The sequence below is a fragment of the Pelodiscus sinensis genome, chromosome 8, assembly GCF_049634645.1.
Source record: "Pelodiscus sinensis isolate JC-2024 chromosome 8, ASM4963464v1, whole genome shotgun sequence".
Taxonomy (NCBI): domain Eukaryota; kingdom Metazoa; phylum Chordata; order Testudines; family Trionychidae; genus Pelodiscus; species Pelodiscus sinensis.
In genome coordinates this window covers 66,723,754-66,742,225 of record NC_134718.1, presented here as the reverse complement: position 1 = coordinate 66,742,225, position 18,472 = coordinate 66,723,754, and the positions used below count along the sequence as shown (strand labels likewise).

The window sequence follows — 18,472 nt, the reverse complement described above, 5'->3', positions numbered from 1 at the left end:
CCCCCCCCTCCCCCAGAGAGATGGTCAACACACACACAGGAGTACAACCCACCTTTGTCACACACAAGAAAGTAACACAATCCTGACACACATATGATAGCAACTCCCCCAACATAAACAATTGAGCAACCCCTCCTCTTCCCCACACAGGAGAGCAACACCGTCCCACCCTCACCGAAGAGCAACATCTCCCACGCTCCAGCCACACAAATAAGCAACACTCTCCTGGCACACCGAGACAAGTACCATCCTTTCCTCCTCCCCAAACATACAGGATCACAGCCCCTCCCTCCCGCCCCCTTCCCCACGATCAACAATTCCTAGTAGGCCCCCACCCCAAAGGCATTGACCAGCCCACCCAGCGCTCGCCCTCCCCCCTCACACACACACACACGACGAAAAACGCTTCAACAAAGCGCGCGCGCGTACATACACCCAGACAATTCTAACTACCCCCACCCAGCGCTCTCGCCCGCGCGCACACACACCCAGACAATTCTAACTACCCCCACCCAGCGCTCTCTCGCGCGCGTACACACACCCAGACAATTCTAACTACCCCCACCCAGCGCTCTCTCTCGCGCGCACACACACCCAGACAATTCTAACTACCCCCACCCAGCGCTCTCTCGCGCGCGTACACACACCCAGACAATTCTAACTACCCCCACCCAGCGCTCTCTCTCGCGCGCACACACACCCAGACAATTCTAACTACCCCCACCCAGCGCTCTCTCGCCCGCGCGTACACACACCCAGACAATTCTAACTACCCCCGCCCAGCGCTCTCGCCCGCGCGTACACACACCCAGACAATTCTAACTACCCCCGCCCAGCGCTCTCGCCCGCGCGCACACACACCCAGACAATTCTAACTATCCCCACACAGCGCTCTCGCGCGCGTACACACACCCAGACAATTCTAACTACCCCCACCCAGCGCTCTCCCGCGCGCGCACACACACCCAGACAATTCTAACTACCCCCACCCAGCGCTCTCCCGCGCGCGCACACACACCCAGACAATTCTAACTACCCCCACCCAGCGCGCTCTCTCTCGCGCACACACACCCAGACAATTCTAACTACCCCCGCCCAGCGCTCTCGCCCGCGCGTACACACACCCAGATAATTCTAACTACCCCCGCCCAGCGCTCTCGCCCGCGCGTACACACACCCAGACAATTCTAACTACCCCCACCTAGCGCTCTCTCGCGCGCGTACACACACCCAGACAATTCTAACTACCCCCACCCAGCGCTCTCTCCCGCGCACGATAAACAACCGTCTGGCGCCTCCCCGCTTACCCGCCCTCCCCGCCGGTGGTGACCCCCCAAAAGCCAGTTTGCAGAGGCGCGCCCTGCCCCGCCTAGCGTCTGTCCCCGCGGGGCTGGCCTCGGGACACGGGGCGTCCTCAGGCAGCAGCTGGCGGTCTCAGGGAGGAGGGACGGGCCGGAGGAGGGGCACGGGGGCACAAGGTGTCTGGAGCGAGAGGCGGGGCTGTGGGGTGTGTCAGGGAGCGGTGTGTGTGTGTGTGAGAGAGAGAGAGAGAGAGAGAGAGTGTGTGTGTGTGTACACAAGAAAGGGTGTGAGTAATGACCACGGGGCTGTGTGTGAATGGGAATCAGAGGAGTGGGTGTGTCTGTAAACGGTAACCTGTGTGTGTGTGTGTGAGAGAGAGAGAGAGAGAGAGAGAGAGAGACTTGTGACAAGGGGGGGCTGAGCAGTGACCAGGGAATGGGTGCGTGAGAATGGTGACCAGGGATGGGTGCATGTTGGGGGTTGTGAATGATGACCAGGGACACGTGTGTCTGTGAATGGGGACAAGGGATGTGTGTGTGACTAGTGACCAGGGACATGCATGTGTGTTGTGAATGGTGACAACCGACTTGGGAAGAGTGTGAATGGTGATCAGGGCTGGATGACCAAGGAGAGATGTATGTGTTGTGCACGAATGGTGATGGAGGAGGGGTGTGAATGGTAAAGAGAGGAGTGTTTTGTGTGAATGGTGACAAGGGAGCAGAGTAGGTGAAATATTGGTGGCCAAGGAGGGGTATGTATGAAACTGATGACCGGGGTGGGTGTATGTGTGAATGGTGACCAGGAATGTGTGTGTGAAATGGTGACCAGAGAGGGCTGTGTAAATGCTGACCTTGGACAAGCATGTGTGTTTGTGTGTGTGGAATGGTGACCAGGGAGGTTGGTGTATGTATTAATGGTGACCCAGGACGTGTGTGTGCGTGTATGAGAGAGAGAGAGGTGACCAAGGAGGCGTGTGTGTGCATAGAGAATAACCAAGGTGTGTATGTGTGGTGACCAGGAAGGAGAACGTGTTTGTGCATGTGTATGTGAATGGTGACCAAAGAGGCGTGTATGTGAATGAGAGAAAAAAATGGTGACCAAGGAGGAGTGTGCATGTGAATGGTGACCAGGAAGGGAAGTGTGTGTGTCTGTCTGTGAGAGAGAGAGAGAGAGAGAGAGAATGGTGACCGAGGGGTGTGTGTGGGGGGGTGTGAATGGTGACTAATGAAGGAAGTGTGTGTGTGTGTGTGTGAGAGAGAGAGAGAATGGTGACCAAGGAGGTGTGTGTGAATGGTGACTAGTGAGGGAAGTGTGTGTGTGTGTGAGAGAGAATGGTGACCGAGGTGTGTGTGTGTGTGTATGTGTGAATGGTGACCAGGAAGGGGAGTGTGGGAGTGTGAATGGTGACCAGGGAGGGGTGTATGTACGCGCGAGGAGGGTAGTTTCCCACGTGGGGCTGACGCTGGCTGCTCAGCAGCACTGGATTGATCCTGGGGCTATAAAGCGAGTCCGCTGCAAGGAAGGCAGAGCGGCGGCGGCGGTAGACGCGGCTCCAGACTCTTGCACACTCGAGCTCCAGTTGAGCGCGGCTCCGAATTGCACCGGCTCCCGCAGGCGGCAGCGGCCAGGGGGAAACTCTTGCTCCGAGTCGCCTGCAGCCGGAGCGACCGCTTCTGGGAGAGAGACAGGGACCCCAGCCAGAACCCCGGGGGTTCAGCGGAGAGCTGTCCTGGGACATCGGAAAGGAGCTGTGCAGATCCAGCACCCTCGTTGGATTGCATTTGATTTTCTTTCCTGCTAGACACTGGGAGGGAGAAGATCCAGCCAATCGCTCCCACCTGGACAATCCATCTCCCTCCCCCTTAGCTGGACCCCTGGAGTAACATGTCAGACCCTACCGCGCCTGCCCGCGCTGCACAGGTAAGATGAACTTTATTTCCGAGCCTCTGGCTGATGCAGTTGATTTGAACAGTCACTAAGAACTCTTCCCAACCGTGAGAACCTGCTTTGGGCGTAGGGGAAAAGCATCTGTCTCCCGCCCCCAGCCGGCTGGAAATTAAGTAGACTTCGACGGGCAGGGAGGGTCAGCTGTTTGTTGCTTATAAAAGACCCGAACAAAACAAAGGACAGAGACGCTGCCCTTCCCGCTGCTACTTGGGTTGCTCTAGTAAACAGAAGTCATGGGCCTGGAGGCTGCTGTTGCTTATTGAATTAAGCTAGCTCCGCTGGCAGGTGTAGCCTGCGCTGAGTTTCTCTATTGACTCCTACCAGGGAGCTTGGTTTGATGTTTAACTTGGAGAATCCGTTCACGGAGAGGGGACACTTCTTCTCTTCCATGGAATACCAGCACCAGCTGGAAGAGGAGGGCTACCCACCTCCGGGTAGCAATAGGAGCCTGAATGAGAGTGACTCTGGGCCGAGGGGAGGCACCCCTTACCCTCTCCACACCACTCTGACCCTCATCAGCCTGGCGGGGCTACTCATGCTCTTCACCATCTTTGGCAACGTGCTAGTCATTATTGCCATCTTCACAAGCCGAGCACTCAAGGCACCCCAGAACCTTTTTTTGGTTTCCCTGGCCTCAGCCGACATCCTGGTGGCCACACTGGTCATCCCCTTTTCATTGGCCAATGAGGTGATGGGCTACTGGTACTTTGGGAAGGTCTGGTGTGAGATCTACCTGGCCTTGGACGTGCTGTTTTGCACCTCCTCCATCGTGCACTTGTGTGCCATCAGTCTGGACCGCTACTGGTCCATCACCCAGGCCATTGAGTACAACCTCAAGCGCACGCCACGCCGCATCAAGTGCATTATCTTCATTGTTTGGGTCATCTCGGCTGTCATTTCATTTCCGCCCCTTATTTCCATCGAGAAGAAGAACGGACAAAAGGCCAACCAGAAGGTGCTTGTGTGTGAGATCAATGATGAGAAGTGGTATATCATTTCCTCCTGCATCGGCTCCTTCTTCGCCCCCTGCCTCATCATGATCCTGGTCTACGTACGTATCTATCAGATTGCCAAGAGGAGAACACGGGTGCCCCCCAACAAGAGAGGAGAACACCCTAGTAAGAGACAAAATGGCTTGGCAGACAAGGAGGAGCTGCCAGCAGCGGCAAAGCTCAATGGGGAGAAGGTGACAGAGGGAGGAGGAGGGGAAGGAGGGCAGGGGGGAGAGCTCAATGGCATAGACATGGAAGAGACTTCCTCCTCTGAGCACCACGAGAACCACCAGTGCAGGAAGCAGGGGAGGCCACAGAGATGCAAGGGCAAGACCAAGCTGAGCCAGATCAAGCCTGGGGACAGCTTGCCCAGAACGGTGGAGGAGGAGAGGAATGCCAAAGCATCCCGGTGGAGGGGCAGGCAGAACCGGGAGAAACGCTTTACCTTTGTGCTGGCGGTGGTCATTGGGGTCTTTGTCATATGCTGGTTCCCCTTTTTCTTCACCTACACACTCACTGCTGTCTGCAAGAGCTGCTCTGTGCCTGAAACCCTCTTCAAATTCTTCTTCTGGTTTGGTTACTGCAACAGCTCCTTGAACCCTGTCATCTACACTATCTTCAACCATGACTTCAGAAGGGCCTTCAAAAAGATCCTCTGTAGGATAGATAGGAAACGGATTGTTTGACGAACGACCCTTCTGTGTCAGCATGACTGGTGATTAAAGACCCCACCGTGTGAGGATGATGCACAGTTCCCATGGGCTGGATTTGCAAGTGACTAGTTTCCTCTGACATGCAGGTGGTACCCCCTTTAAAAACTGAGATGAAACTATTAAACACCAAGCAACATTAAGAAAGCAAGCAAGCCAAACAGCCTCAATCTTTGGGTTTGCTTGCAAATGGATCTGTTCTGGCTTGCCTTGGCTTTAGATGGGTTCATGACTTATAAGCTTGACTCTTTAAAGTTAATTACACATCCCAAAATAGCTCATCTGGGCCTGAATATTTTCACTTTTTTGATTTTTGAATGTCATTAATTTTTAAATGCATTGTAAAAATACAGCCCTGAGATCTATCTTAATTTCTGTAAGGCTATCAGCTTTGAAACTAAGAATGCTTTAAATAGTCTTGTCAACTTGAAGTATAAAAACAATTGGAGCCATTTCATCAACCCTACAGTTTGATAGTATTACCAAGATTTCCAATGTGTTGTTGGATTTTTGGCTATAAATCTTGTAAGACCTGACTATATTGGAGGATATTTTTCATACCTGATTCTGTTTTCTTTTTGTGCTATTAGTAGTGAAAGAGGCGTGTTGCCTTTTCAGCAACACTAACTGAAAAAAAAAGACACAGTTTCACAGTGAAATCAGAAATTATCCAAAAGAGTGAGAACAATTAGCTCATTTTGCTTGTAGTGTGATGCTCAAAAACAACCAAGTTTTTGAAGGGTTAATATAAAGTACTATCTCGTAACATGTGTTCAATGCTAACTTGATTTCCCCACCCCTGATTGTAAATAGATAACATTTTAAAGTAAATATCAAGGTTACATATATCATGTTATCAGATTTGTATTGATTTTTGACATTTTAATTCCTTCTGGGTTTCCTGCACAAGAAACCAGGTTTCATGCACAAAAGCAATTCTGCCTTTTTGAGTTACCTGATTAGATTTAAGATTTTAATTTTCTATGTTCATCTTCAGTGGAAGCTGGTGAACTATCCATTTTTTTTATGTGAATCTTATACAGGAAAAACCTTTAAAGCAGGAGAAACTTGTATACAGTTTCTCCTATATTTTATAATGTAAATATACTTTTAAAAATGTGTAAATAGTATTATAATAAGAAAGAGAGAGTTAATATTACAATGCCATTTTTCAGACGTATCTATTATAAAACAACAAATCTAACATTCTTGTGCAGGGAGAAAACATCCTGAAGAATATTAAAAACGATAAACTGCCATTCATAATAAATTGTGGGGAACCCTTTTAATGTTATAACAGCTTGGTTTAAATACTGACAGGTCACAGAAAAGATGTAGAAAACGAAACATTTGTTTAAATCACTCCAGTGTAAGCAGTATTTGACTAGACAATCAGCAACTGTCAAGTGTAAAGTAACAGGCTTGAAGGAGAATGAGATCTTTTATTTCCAAGAGTGCTTATATTCCTTTTGTTCTTGTCTTTTACTTTGTAATTAACTCCAAAGGTCCCATGGTGAATTATGGGAGTTGGACACCAATGTTTACATCCACATAAGTTTTCAGAGCTGAATCCTTGAGAGGTGACGTCATGGGGTAGGGGGTGGGGAGGGGGAGAGAAAGCTTTCCTTTACCTTTAAAAATCAAAAGTCAACAAAGTTGCTATAGCAGATTTTTATTAAATAAAAAAGTTTACAGATTAAATGTGAAATAAACCAGAATGAATACTGTTATCTGTACTTTCAACAGTTTTCACGTTTCAACACTCTGCATCCACTGCAGTTTTGACACCATTTAAGGAATCTATTACATCGTCACTTTTGTTTTCCAAAGGCCATTGCTATACCTAATGCTAAAGCATTGAGCAGTGACATAATGAGTCCTTGATATGCTGCTTTCTTTTCTCATGCCGTACTAAGAGCATTCATATGCTTCTTAAAGAACAGGATTTAGGATGACATGGTGAGATTCGCTTGGTTAGCTAATCAGTACCTTTTTTCTTCTCAGTTGGCACAGTATTTACAAATAATAGCGAGGATGGTGAATAATTAGGTAATAAATGTGACCAAAAATGATAAGATTAGAAGAGGAAGTGTTGGGTTTAGCAGAACAGCACTTCATGTTGTATAGGACAATGGCCACCATTGCAAAGAGATGTCGATGTCTGTTGGGAGCAGGCTGATGTGCATATAAAAGTGAATTTGGTAAATTTTGACTTTTGCCCAGAGAGATGAAAGAACATCTTTCCCTGGTTTCACATAATGTTATTGTCTGTTTCACAGTAACAGTCAGAGAACCCAATCAGAACTGAGCATTGGCAAGGTCTTGTACAAACATAAAAGACATGCTCTGTCATAAAGTGATTAATGTCTTAAGGCACCAGACTGGCAAACACTCAGGTACTTTGCTTTGCTCACATGAATTTACTCTCTTGCTTCTGGTTAAATATGTGCATAAGTGTTTTCAGGATCAGGGGGCCCCAAAATGAAAAGAGGCTACTGATTTCAGTTAACAGTGTTTTGAGAGCTCAACCTGCGACTTCTGATAGGAACCTGGTTTTCAAAGCTATTGGGCCCGATCTATACTCAAGAGGAAAGTCAACTTGAGCTACACAGCTTCAGCTACATTAATTACGTAGCTGGAGTCAGCTTATCTTAAATCATGTTTTTGCACTATCCACACAGTGGGAGGTTGACAGGAGCAAACATTCCAGTTGACTTCCCTGATTCCTTGTGTAGAACACGACTACTGGTGCCAATGGGAGCACCCTCTCAGTTCAAATTAGCGGGTCTTCACTAGACCTGCTCATTTGAACCCTGGAAGATTGACTGTGGCAGCGTTGATCTTCTGTGTAGGGCAGACTAGCCTTTGAAGAGCTACAGCATCCATTGCTATCATCTGGAGTTTGGGTACGACACACTCCTGAAAGCCAGGGCCTCATTATAGGAACCCTGCAAATCACTACTAATGTGGCTTCATAGTTTGTTTTGGTTTATAAAAATAAAATTCGTGAACAAAAGATCTTAATGGATAGCTACCATGTTTTGTGACTGAATCACTGATGAGCTTTGGGGGACTGCTACCATAGGGATCTCAGCTCCCTCATCCTGGTGAACACTCATTGGTCCTTGGTAAACTTTCAAACTGGGATAAAGCTAGAGAGGAAGCACTGAAGTGCCATTTTCAAATTCTTAATGCCCCACAGTCATCTTGAGGAGAATCTCTTGAGAGGCAGGGGGAAAAAAGGGGACAATGGAGAAGGAATAATGATAGGTATGGCAAAAATATGGGGGTGTGGATCGTGGGAGAAAATAAGTAGCACTGCAAAAGTCCCATGTAAAATGAAAATCCCAGTGATCAAAATGCTGGTGGCTGATACTGAACTGCTGTACAGGCCGTCCTAGCCAAGATACGTTCCAAAAAACTTGGACTTATAGCAAAACAACTTAAAGCAGGGAGTTTTTTTTTCCAGTGTCTGACTTCCATTTGCTCAAATTGGTTTTTGTGTGTGACTTAAGAGTGGGGAATGGGGGAACTTATAACACATCAGTTCCTACAAGTGTCAATGGCTTTAGTGCAGAACGGATGTATACTGGGGCGACCTATAGTGGGGCTGCCATGTAGCATCTACTGCTCCTTTTATATGGGAGATACCAGCTTCCCTTCTCATCCCAAGGGGAAAGAGGGCATGTCCTGGGCTGTCAGCCACAGCTATTGAGCTCACTTCAGCCTTGATTGAAATGTTACAGCACTTTCTGGGACATGGAAAAGTTGATGGTGACATGATTTTCCCCATTGTTCTGATCACCTTGATTGCTTTATCTTCCCTTCCCTAACTTATATGATGCAGAGGCAACCAAGGCGGTGACCAGCAGTAGAAATCGGTAGGGTGGTAATGTGGGTTCCAGACCAGGACAACTGCAGCAGCATGGACTTCAGGACAGGCTGACTATGAGGTCCTGGGCAGGTTTGTAGAGCCCACTCTGATGCCACAGCTTTCCTAGTTGGTAGATACCTGAGCCAGCTAAAATTATAGCTAGCTCAGGTATGTCAGCTCCTGCTGTAATCACACCCTGTGGCTTCAGTATGGATGAACTGAGTCTGCTAATCAATAGCAGAGGTTTAAATCGTGGCAAGCCCAGGGTGAAAAGCAGCATGTCAATACTCTGCCTGAGGAGGAGAGTGGGACATTCCCTGGGGTTGCAGTGTTAACAGCACAGTCTCAAGCAGCAGGTGAGGTTGCTGCTGTCAGAGAAACTGCCCTTGAAATGTTGTTGAGTACTAGTGTCTAAGACTATTAGGAGTGTTACAATGTGACGAGTGCTTCCAGCCAAAATGTATACATTGCCACACTGGAGCAGACCCATGGTTCATCCAGACCAATTACTATCCAGGTGGGTGGGTGTGATGCTGATCCTGCATTCCTTTCACTCAGACTCTCACCTATTTCAGCAGAGGTTGCATGAGAGATGCTGGCTTGGGCCCACCTTTTGCAAAGTGCTTTGGGACCCTTCGGCATGCAATGTACAATGTGCTGTATAAACATAGGAGAAGCATTAACAAATAGCATGACCATCTCAGCGAAGATTTTAGATAAAAGTGTAAGAGGGAGTTGGCCCCGTTTACTGCATAGGCAGGGGCTCTATAGTGGAACACTCCACCAATAAGCCATGCTCTCTAAGGCTATGTCTACACTGGCGGGTTCTTGTGCAAGAACATCTTGTGCAAGGGTTCTTGTGCAAGAACATTTGCACAAGAACACATCCACACTGCTATGTGCTTTTGCACAAGAGCATCTGTGGAAGTGTGGATGCTCTCTGGTGCAAGAAAGCTCTTGTGCAAGAGGGCTTACACTTGTTAGAAGAGAGCAAGAAGCCCTGTACTGTAAATCTTCTTGTGCAAGAGTGGGCGGGCATGAACCCGCTAGTGTAGACATACAGTGTAGCCATTCTTGCGCAAGAACCTGCCAGTGTAGACATACAGTGTAGCCATTCTTGCGCAAGAACCTGCCAGTGTAGACATAGCTTAAGGGTTGAGAAAGAGGCAAATTTCTCCTGGCTGCTGCAGTTGTTTCCCATGTAGAGGCTGCTGGGCCCAGTGTCCCAAGCTGGTTCCTCTAAGGGCTTCTCTTCACTTACCCCAAGATCTACACTGCAGAAATCAGACTCCCAGGGTTCAATTTAGTGGTTTTGTAAGAACCCACTAAATCAGCCGCTAATGGTGTGCCTGGTACTCCACCGGGTCATGAGGAGTAAGGGAAGTTGACAGGAGAGTTTCTCCAGTTGATCTCCAACAGTGGGGATGCTGCATAAGTTTGACTAAGGCACACCGACTCTGTCTATGCTGTTCTCATAGCTGGGGTTGCATATCTGAGCCTCTAGCTATCATCTTTGGAAAATCATGGGAGACGGGAGAGATTCCAGAAGACTGGAAAAGGGCAAATATAGTGCCCATTTATAAAAAGGGAAATAAGAACAACCGAGGAAACTACAGACCAGTTAGTTTAACTTCTGTGTCAGGGAAGATAATGGAGCAAGTAATTAAGGCAATCATCTGTAAACACTTGGAAGGTGGCAAGGTGATAGGGACCAGCCATAATGGATTTGTAAAGAATAAATCATGTCAAACCAATCTGATAGCTTTCTTTGATAGAATAACGAGTCTTGTGGATAAGGGAGAAGCGGTGGATGTGGTATACCTAGACTTTGTAAGGCGTTTGATACGGTCTCGCATGATATTCTTATCAATAAATTAGGCAAATACAATTTAGATGGGGCTACTATAAGGTGGGTGCATAACTGGCTGGATAACCGTACTCAGAGAGTAGTTATTAATGGTTCACAATCCTGCTGGAAAGGCATAACAAGTGGGGTTCCGCAGGGGTCTGTTTTGGGACCGGCTCTGTTCAATATCTTCATCAACGATTTAGATATTGGCATAGAAAGTACGCTTGTTAAGTTTGCAGAAGATACCAAGCTGGGAGGGGTTGCGACTGCTCTGGAGGATAGGGTCATAATTCAAAATGATCTGGACAAATTGGAGAAATGGTCTGAGGTAAACAGGATGAAGTTGAATAAGGACAAATGCAAAGTGTTCCACTTAGGAAGGAACAATCAGTTTCACACATACAGAATGGGAAGCGACGGTCTGGGAAGGAGTACGGCAGAAAGGGATCTAGGGGTTATAGTAGACCACAAGCTAAATATGAGCCAACAATGCGACGTTATTGCAAAAAAAGCAAACATGATTCTAGGATGCATTAACAGGTGTGTTGTGAGCAAGACACGAAAAGTCATTCTTCCACTCTACTCTGCGCTGGTTAGGCCTCAATTTGAGTATTGTGTCCAGTTTTGAGCACCGCATTTCAAGAAAGATGTGGAGAAATTGGAGAAGGTCCAGAGAAGAGCAACAAGAATGATTAAAGGTCTAGAGAACATGACCTATGAAGGAAGGCTGAAAGAATTGGGTTTGTTTAGTTTAGAAAAGAGCAGACTGAGGGGGGACATGATAGCCGTTTTCAGGTATCTAAGAGGGTGTCATAAGGAGGAGGGAGAAAACTTGTTCATCTTGGCTTCTGAGGATAGAACAAGAAGCAATGGGCTTAAACTGCAGCAAGGGAGGTTTAGGTTGGACATTAGGAAAAAGTTCCTAACTGTCAGGGTAGTTGAACACTGGAATAAATTGCCCAGGGAGGTCGTGGAATGTCCATCTGTGGAGATATTTAAGAATAGGTTAGATAAATGTGTATCAGGGATGGTCTAGACAGTATTTGGTCCTGCCATAGGGGTAGGGGACTGGACTCGTTGACCTCTCGAGGTCCCTTCCAGTCCTAGTGTTCTATGATTCTATGATATCTTATGTGGACTTTCTCCCATAGTGTAGACCCATCCAGAAGTTTGGTGGCTTCCCATGGGGAGGAGAAAGGTTTTTGTGAGAAAAAAGCTTTTGCTTTTACTATTCATTTGGATCTCGGAAAGCTCAAAATCTTCAGAGATTATTTTGTTATTACCGCAGGCACCTTGGCAGAAATGCTGCTGCCAGAGCTGTGTCCCTGTTTCTAGGGGAAATGACACATTAACTAGTTTCTAGCAACTTCTTTGGGATTTCTGGGTTCAGTATTTGGAGCTGAAATTGCTTTGGCTGTTTACAGGCTGTAGGAGTGGAGAAAAGAGAGAAGTCAGATGGCTGAAGATCTCTACCCCCACACCGCCTAACCTCGTCCAGTGCTCCAACAACTCACAAGGGCTGTAATGTTGAGGATGAAACTTAGACTGAGTACTCACCCCTGTCTACACATGTTTCCTGTGGGAGTCAACAGGCCAAATTCTGATCCCACTGAAATCTATGGTACAATTTCCATTGATTTCAATGAGACCAAATATTTGGGTGTTTTTTGGCAGCACATACTCGTAAGAATCGTTGAGACCTGGCACCTTTGCCCCATTGTTCCAGCAGCCTGGACATCTCTCCTTTTTTATTTTCTCTCCGTCTGTGCTGTGCAGTGAACCATGGGGTCAACCAGGTAGGGTAATCACCAGCTTAAAATGGGAGAGGCGCAGAAGGTCAAAGCAGGAGGGAAATAAAATCAGAGTGAGCCTCTGACGCAACAAGTTACACCTCCAGTCTGACACACAAGGGTCAGTTAGCTTCTCCTTGTTTCTATTTCTTTTCCAGGCAACTCTACAGTTCCAACACGCAGTCTTGGCTCTGACACTGATGAGCTCTACAACCAGAAGCTCCTTTGGGGCTGTTGCCGGAAGGCGAACAAGGTGGGTGCCTTGGGCCCCGCGCCTTCAGGGCTCCGCACTGCCCAGTGGCCGCCCATCCGGCTGCTGACTCACTGCTCACTCACTGGCCATCTGCATGGTGCAGCCAGCCACAGGTTACTGCCTTGGGCCCCCACAAACTCTTTGGTCTGGCCCGAGACCACCTTTGCGTGAGATACTTCGGTCTCAGCCAGGCAGCCTCCATCGCCTTCTGGCTTCTCAACTGAAACAGACACCCTGAGGTTCACCCATAGCCAGAGGAGCTGACAGCCTCTCTGGACCCCTGCACAAAGTGAGTGTGTTGGATGGGGGAGGGGGAGGGGTGGCTCCATGCTCTTGGAAGGGGCGGAGCCTTGGGCAGAAAGGTGGGGCTATGGGCAGCGAGCCCTCAGTGCTCCACAGACTGCAGCACTCTGGTGGAGATTGAATGGCCTTGGGGAACTCCAGCCCCTTTTGAATTGTCAGACCCTGGGCAGTCTTCCCCCCTTCCCCCCCACACCATGTCAGCAGGCCTGTCCATGCCTGGGTCCGATTAGAAATGGCTCCCAGCAGCAAAAAGTGGATCTAAGTCAAAACTTGTCTAAAACCTGGGAACATTTAGATCTATGGTTTTGGTTCTGGCCAATCTTTAGGCCCAGAGATTCAAAGGCATTTAGGGAGCTAACTCCCATAGATTTCAATGGGAGAGAATATACCCGATGCAACATTCGGCATCCTCTCCCCAGTTTTTGGTGTGAACTAGCCAGAGTTTGCTGACTTTGAGGAAACAGGAGATCACTTTCAATAGGAACTAGGCACCTAAATCACTCTGAGGATTCAGGTCTTAGCCATTACTTATGCAAAACTACTGGAATTAATGAGAGTTTTGCCAGTATTAAGAGAGTTTAGCATTTGGCTTCCATTTCTAATTGGATCTGGACCGGTTCTTTGCCCATTATTTGTAATTAATACTCAAATAATACAAGCCTAAATCACTAGATCCTTACTTAGGAAAATACTTATTGATACTCCCCTGCCAATGTCCCCATTGCCTGAATATGAACCTTCCTGTGGGGGGGGGGGGGGGGGGGGAAATCATTTGCTAAAGGGCCCTTTAACTTTTGGGCAAGCATACCAAGAACCAATGGCAGGAAGGAAAGGTAGACAGATTAAAATTAGAAATGAATCACTTTTTTTTTATTAAACGGGGTGATTACCATTGGAACAAAGAATCAGAGGAAGTAGTGGAGTCTTTATTTTTTGATGTCTTCAATACAAGACTTTGAATGCCTTTTGGGCAAATATGCTCAACCAAACACAATTCACCGAGCTCAGTTTGCCCTGGTCTACACTAGGGAGTTGTTTCGAAATAAATCCCCTTACTTCGAAATAACAAGCGAAGTGTCCACACCACCGAGGCATTACTTGGACGTAACGGGCTTGTTATTTTGAAATAATAACTGCTGCTTGTCATGAGGAATAACGCTCATTTCAAAATGGTTATTTTGAGGTAGCACTAGAGTGGACATTCAGCTGCTACTATTTTGAAATAATTGGCCTCCAGAGGCCGCGCGCAGCTGCACTTTTGGCCACTCTGGCCGCACTCCTGACAACTCCACTGTTCCTGTTCTCCTGCAGACTATAAAGCTGCAGGCAAAAGGAAAAGGGCTTGTGGCATCAAGCGAGCCCTGCTAGCCCCACACAGCACCCCATGTCTGACCCCAGCGCTCCTCTGTGCCCCCTCAGCTGCCAGCACACCTGAAGCACCCTCTGATCCCTGGGGGTGAAAGAGAACACTGGCCTGGACTGGTTTGGAGCTCCTGGATCTCATCGAGGTCTGGGGGAAGGCGACCAACATCCAGGATCTACACACCAAGAGGCGCAAGGCCAAGGTCTACGGCCAGATGGCCACCAGCCTAGTGGACAAAGGGCACAGCAGGACCCGGAACCAGGTCCGAATGAAAATCAAGATGCTCTGGCAGTCCTGCATTAAGGCCAGGGAGCAACGTTCCCGCTCAGGGAGTGGCACTGCACACCTGCCACTTCTTTGAGCAGCTGAATGCCATCCAGGGAGGGGGTCCGGTCACCTCCCCCTATCCCATTGTCATCGACCCTGGCCAGGACACACCCGATGTCAGCCTTCACAAGGCCAGGGTTGTGGGGGAGGAGCAGGCTAGCCAGGACACCATGCCCACCAGCCAGGAGGTCATCACCTGTTGTTGGTCCTCCCCCCCCCCCACAAGATGTCTTCCAGGGCTTGGACTATACCCAGGAAGGCATGTCAGGCGAGTTCCATCACTTTCCCTATCTACACGTGGGGGGCAGGTGGGAGGCTATGCGGGGCTGCACACTCCTCACTGGGCCTTTTTGGCCTGGGCTTGCACAACAGCCTGTACACATGGGTCTGGAACCCTCAGCCACATGATACTGTCACACATGAACCTCTCGCTCCTTCTCACAAGGTTCCTGCGCAGGCCTGTCTTACTACACCTTCCCACCACAAGCCACCACGAAGGAGGCTGGGGTCATTAAACACATAGCTGGGCTACACATGGCACAGGCTCATGCCCACACTCAGGGAACATCTGCTCCCGGTCAAGCGTTGCAATGGAAAGGAGACTGATCCTCTGCAAGGGAACCTTCTGGAGGAAGGAAGAGGAGGGAACCCCAATACTGTGCTACTCTCTCCAGCAAGTGGCCTCTGCTGCTCACACACACCTTTCCCAACATCCTCAATCCCCCTCCCTGCCGCTCCAGTGGAAAGGGGTAGAATTTCTGTCTCTGTGGGATGCTGCCAATGCCAGACCCGGCACGCGTGGGACACAGTAGGCAGCTAAGCCACCCTGTCCTCCCTCCCACACATGCCTGCTTGTCTCCAGGACATGGGTATAGTGAGGCTCCCCAGGATGTCTCTGCCCCTGCAGGAAAGTGTCTGCTGTCTAGGCAAGAGATGGCCATGCTCAAAGCACATCACCAATGTCTGAACCGAGACCTTTGGTGTCGGCTCAAAGATTAGGGCTGGGCTTCATGCACAGTGTCTCCTGGGATGACTGCTCTTGTCACTTGTCTTCACAGCTGGCCTAGCTGTGAGTGTGGCATGTCCACCACCTCCCACATCATCAGCACGACTCCACAGGTGGAAGGATGTGCTGTGGGAACACATGGCTTATCTCCAGTTCCTCATCCGGAGCTTTGAGGAGAAGTACAAGGAGCAGGCTGGGCTGACCAGAAGCTGAGGAAGGCTGTGTGGGAGCAAATTCTCCTCAATAACATTGATCATGGGGCACGCCAGCCACCTCCCTGCCCCCCCAACTCTCTGCACCCCCCCAACTCCCTGCACCGGTCCTCACCCCCTGGCTTCTCCTCCTAGATTCTTCAGGGGTCACCGGGGCTCGTGAACACATGGTGGTGAGACCTCCCGGGCAGCCGAAACCTCAGGAGGTACCTGGGGCAGACACCAGTTCCAGCGCCATCTCCGAGCTCCTCTTCCCCCTCATCCTCTCTCCTCCCTCCCCCCTTTCTCAAGTTCTTCCCCCAATACCTCCCCTGTTGTATATCCCCCAAATAAAATATGAAAGTTCTTTTTCAAAACAAAAAGGCTTTATTATTTGGTCTGCAGGGGCAGAGTAAGGTGGGAAGGGAGGGCAGGGGAAGGAAGGGGTGGGAGAGGAAAGGCACACAGGAGTAATGCAGGAACCCCTTGTGGGAAGGTCTGGGGAGAGTCTCACATGTGGCCTTGGCCAAAACTTTCCCTCAAGGCCTCCTGGATGAGCACTGCCCCCCTCATGCTCTCTGTATGGCAGTGGTGTCCAGCTGCTCATAAGCCCTGGCCAGCTGCTCAGCCTCTGCCCCTCACCCTGGCAGGAAAGTCTTCCCTTTGCTCTCACAGAAGTTGTGGAGCACACAGCAGGCCACCATCACATAGGGGATGTTACAAGCGCTGAGGTCCGGGAGGATGAAGAGACTTCTGAACCTCCCCTTTAGGTGGCCAGATGTACACTCCACCCCCATGTGGCACCTACTGAGCTTGGCATTGAAGTGTTCTTTGGTAGGGTTCAGGCTGCCTATGTAGGGCTTCATCAGCCAGGGGAGGAAGGGGTAGCCTGTGTCGCCCAGGATGCACATGGGTGTGTCCATGTCCCCAATCCTGATGGAGCAGTTGGGGGGAAAAGTGCTGGTGTGCATCCCCTGGAACAGGCTGGAGTACACGGTGTTGTGCGCCGTCCCCCATCACTTTTCATAAATGTCCGTGAACTGTCGCGTGTGGTCCATGAGGGCCTGCAGCACCATCAAAAAGTACCCCTTTTTGCTGATTTAGTCAGCGGCACAGTGGTCGGGGCCCAGGATGGGGATGTGGGCACTGCCTATGGCCCCCCCTGCAGTTGGGGAAGCCCATGGCAGGAAAGCCAGCAACGATGGGGTCAGCGTTCTCCAGAGTGATGACCCTCCACAGCGTGGTGGTGTTGATGGCCTTGACCACCTCTAGAATCATAGAATGCTAGAGCTGGAAGAGACCTCAGGAGGTCACCGAATCCAACCCCCTGCCCAAAGCAGGACCAATCCCAACTAAGTCAACCCAGCCAGGGCTTTGTCAAGCCGGGACTTAAAAATCTCTAGGGATGGAGATTCCATCACTTCCCTAGGGAACCCATCCCAGTGCTTCCCCACCCTCCTAAGGATATTAGTAAGATAGTCACACCGGCATGAGCACAGTCCCGACCGTGGGTTTCCCCCCACCAAAGTGGTTCCTGACGGAGCGGTAGCTGTCTGGCGTGGTGAGCTTCCAAGGGCTTCTCATCTGGGTGTCCCATTACCTGAGGGCAGGGGTGAGCCACTTGCAGAGCTCCAGGAAGGTGGCCTTCTGCACGTGGAAGTTCTGGAGCCACGGCTGGTTCTCCCACCGCCGCAGGACGGTGTGGTCCCACCCATCGGAATTAGTCTCCCTCTGCCAGAAGCGGCATTCCATGGTGGGCAGGGGATGGAAGAGCATTTGGTGCATCAGGAGCACCAGCGCCTGGGTGAAGAGGTCCCCTGGTCCGGGCTGGTCATCCTGGCCTTGAATCAGCATGTGAGCAGTGCGGATCAACTGCGCCATGAGGCACAGCCCAAGGCCCATGAGCCTGGCACTGCTTTGCAGCAGCTCCATGGAGCGAGGACTGTGGCATCTGCAAGGCAACCAGAGCGCACGCTGTGAGTTTGGTGTCCTGCAAGGGGTTGGGCAGTGGAGACCTGGCATGTGAGATACGGCTGTAGAGAGACGCCCTTTTAAGCACGTGTCTCAGCTAGCCTCAGCAAGCAGCTACAGGCAGTGACTGCTCTTCTGGTCTCCCCTCCAGAGTGCTTCTGGGGGCTTTAAATGTGATGCAGGCTCCAATCAGTGTGGATGTGTTATTTTGAAATAGTTATTTCGGAAGTTATTTTGAAATACTTTCCTAGTGTAGACGTGCCATTCAAGGGTACCTGGCTGAAATTCTCTGCTCTGTGTTATATAGGAGCTGTGAAATCCTTTAGAATTCAGCTCATATGGTTGAAATACTGATCTAAGAAAAAAATATGCAAAAGAAGCTTTGTATTCCTCTGGGGAAAAGAGTTGGAGTCCTTTCCCATCCTTTTATAAACATTTGTTTTAAATTGTCTTATTTCTTACACAGAAGATTTGCTCCTTTGTCATTTTAAAACTGTCATCATTTATCAGACTGCATGTTTTTTCCCCCCCTTTCTATAAAGGCTTCTCACCATGGGGTGAGCATCTGTGATAAAACAATTCATGGCTAAAGCT

General features: G+C 49.4%; 1 protein-coding gene and 1 long non-coding RNA gene across 3 annotated transcripts; both read left to right on the top strand.

The window, feature by feature from the left end:
- Positions 1 to 1,047: 1,047 nt before the first annotated feature.
- On the top strand, positions 1,048 to 16,319 carry LOC142830457 (uncharacterized). 2 transcript variants are annotated; one of them, XR_012905717.1, is made up of 3 exons: positions 1,048 to 3,222; positions 12,623 to 13,006; positions 14,440 to 16,319. It is a non-coding gene; the product is annotated as an uncharacterized LOC142830457 (long non-coding RNA). The 2 variants fall into 2 exon arrangements; XR_012905718.1 differs by having other exon boundaries at positions 1,479 to 3,222; positions 12,623 to 12,717; positions 14,440 to 16,318.
- ADRA2A (adrenoceptor alpha 2A) lies at positions 3,216 to 6,403 on the top strand. Its single transcript, XM_006135000.4, has one exon. The coding sequence runs from the start codon at positions 3,587 to 3,589 to the stop codon at positions 4,925 to 4,927; it is 1,341 nt and encodes a 446-aa protein (XP_006135062.2). The 5' UTR covers positions 3,216 to 3,586; the 3' UTR covers positions 4,928 to 6,403.
- Positions 16,320 to 18,472: the final 2,153 nt, after the last annotated feature.

Bases quoted from the DNA above. Each gene is read 5' to 3' on its own strand.
- ADRA2A (XM_006135000.4), top strand. From the start codon at position 3,587: ATGTTTAACTTGGAGAATCCGTTCACGGAGAGGGGACACTTCTTCTCT.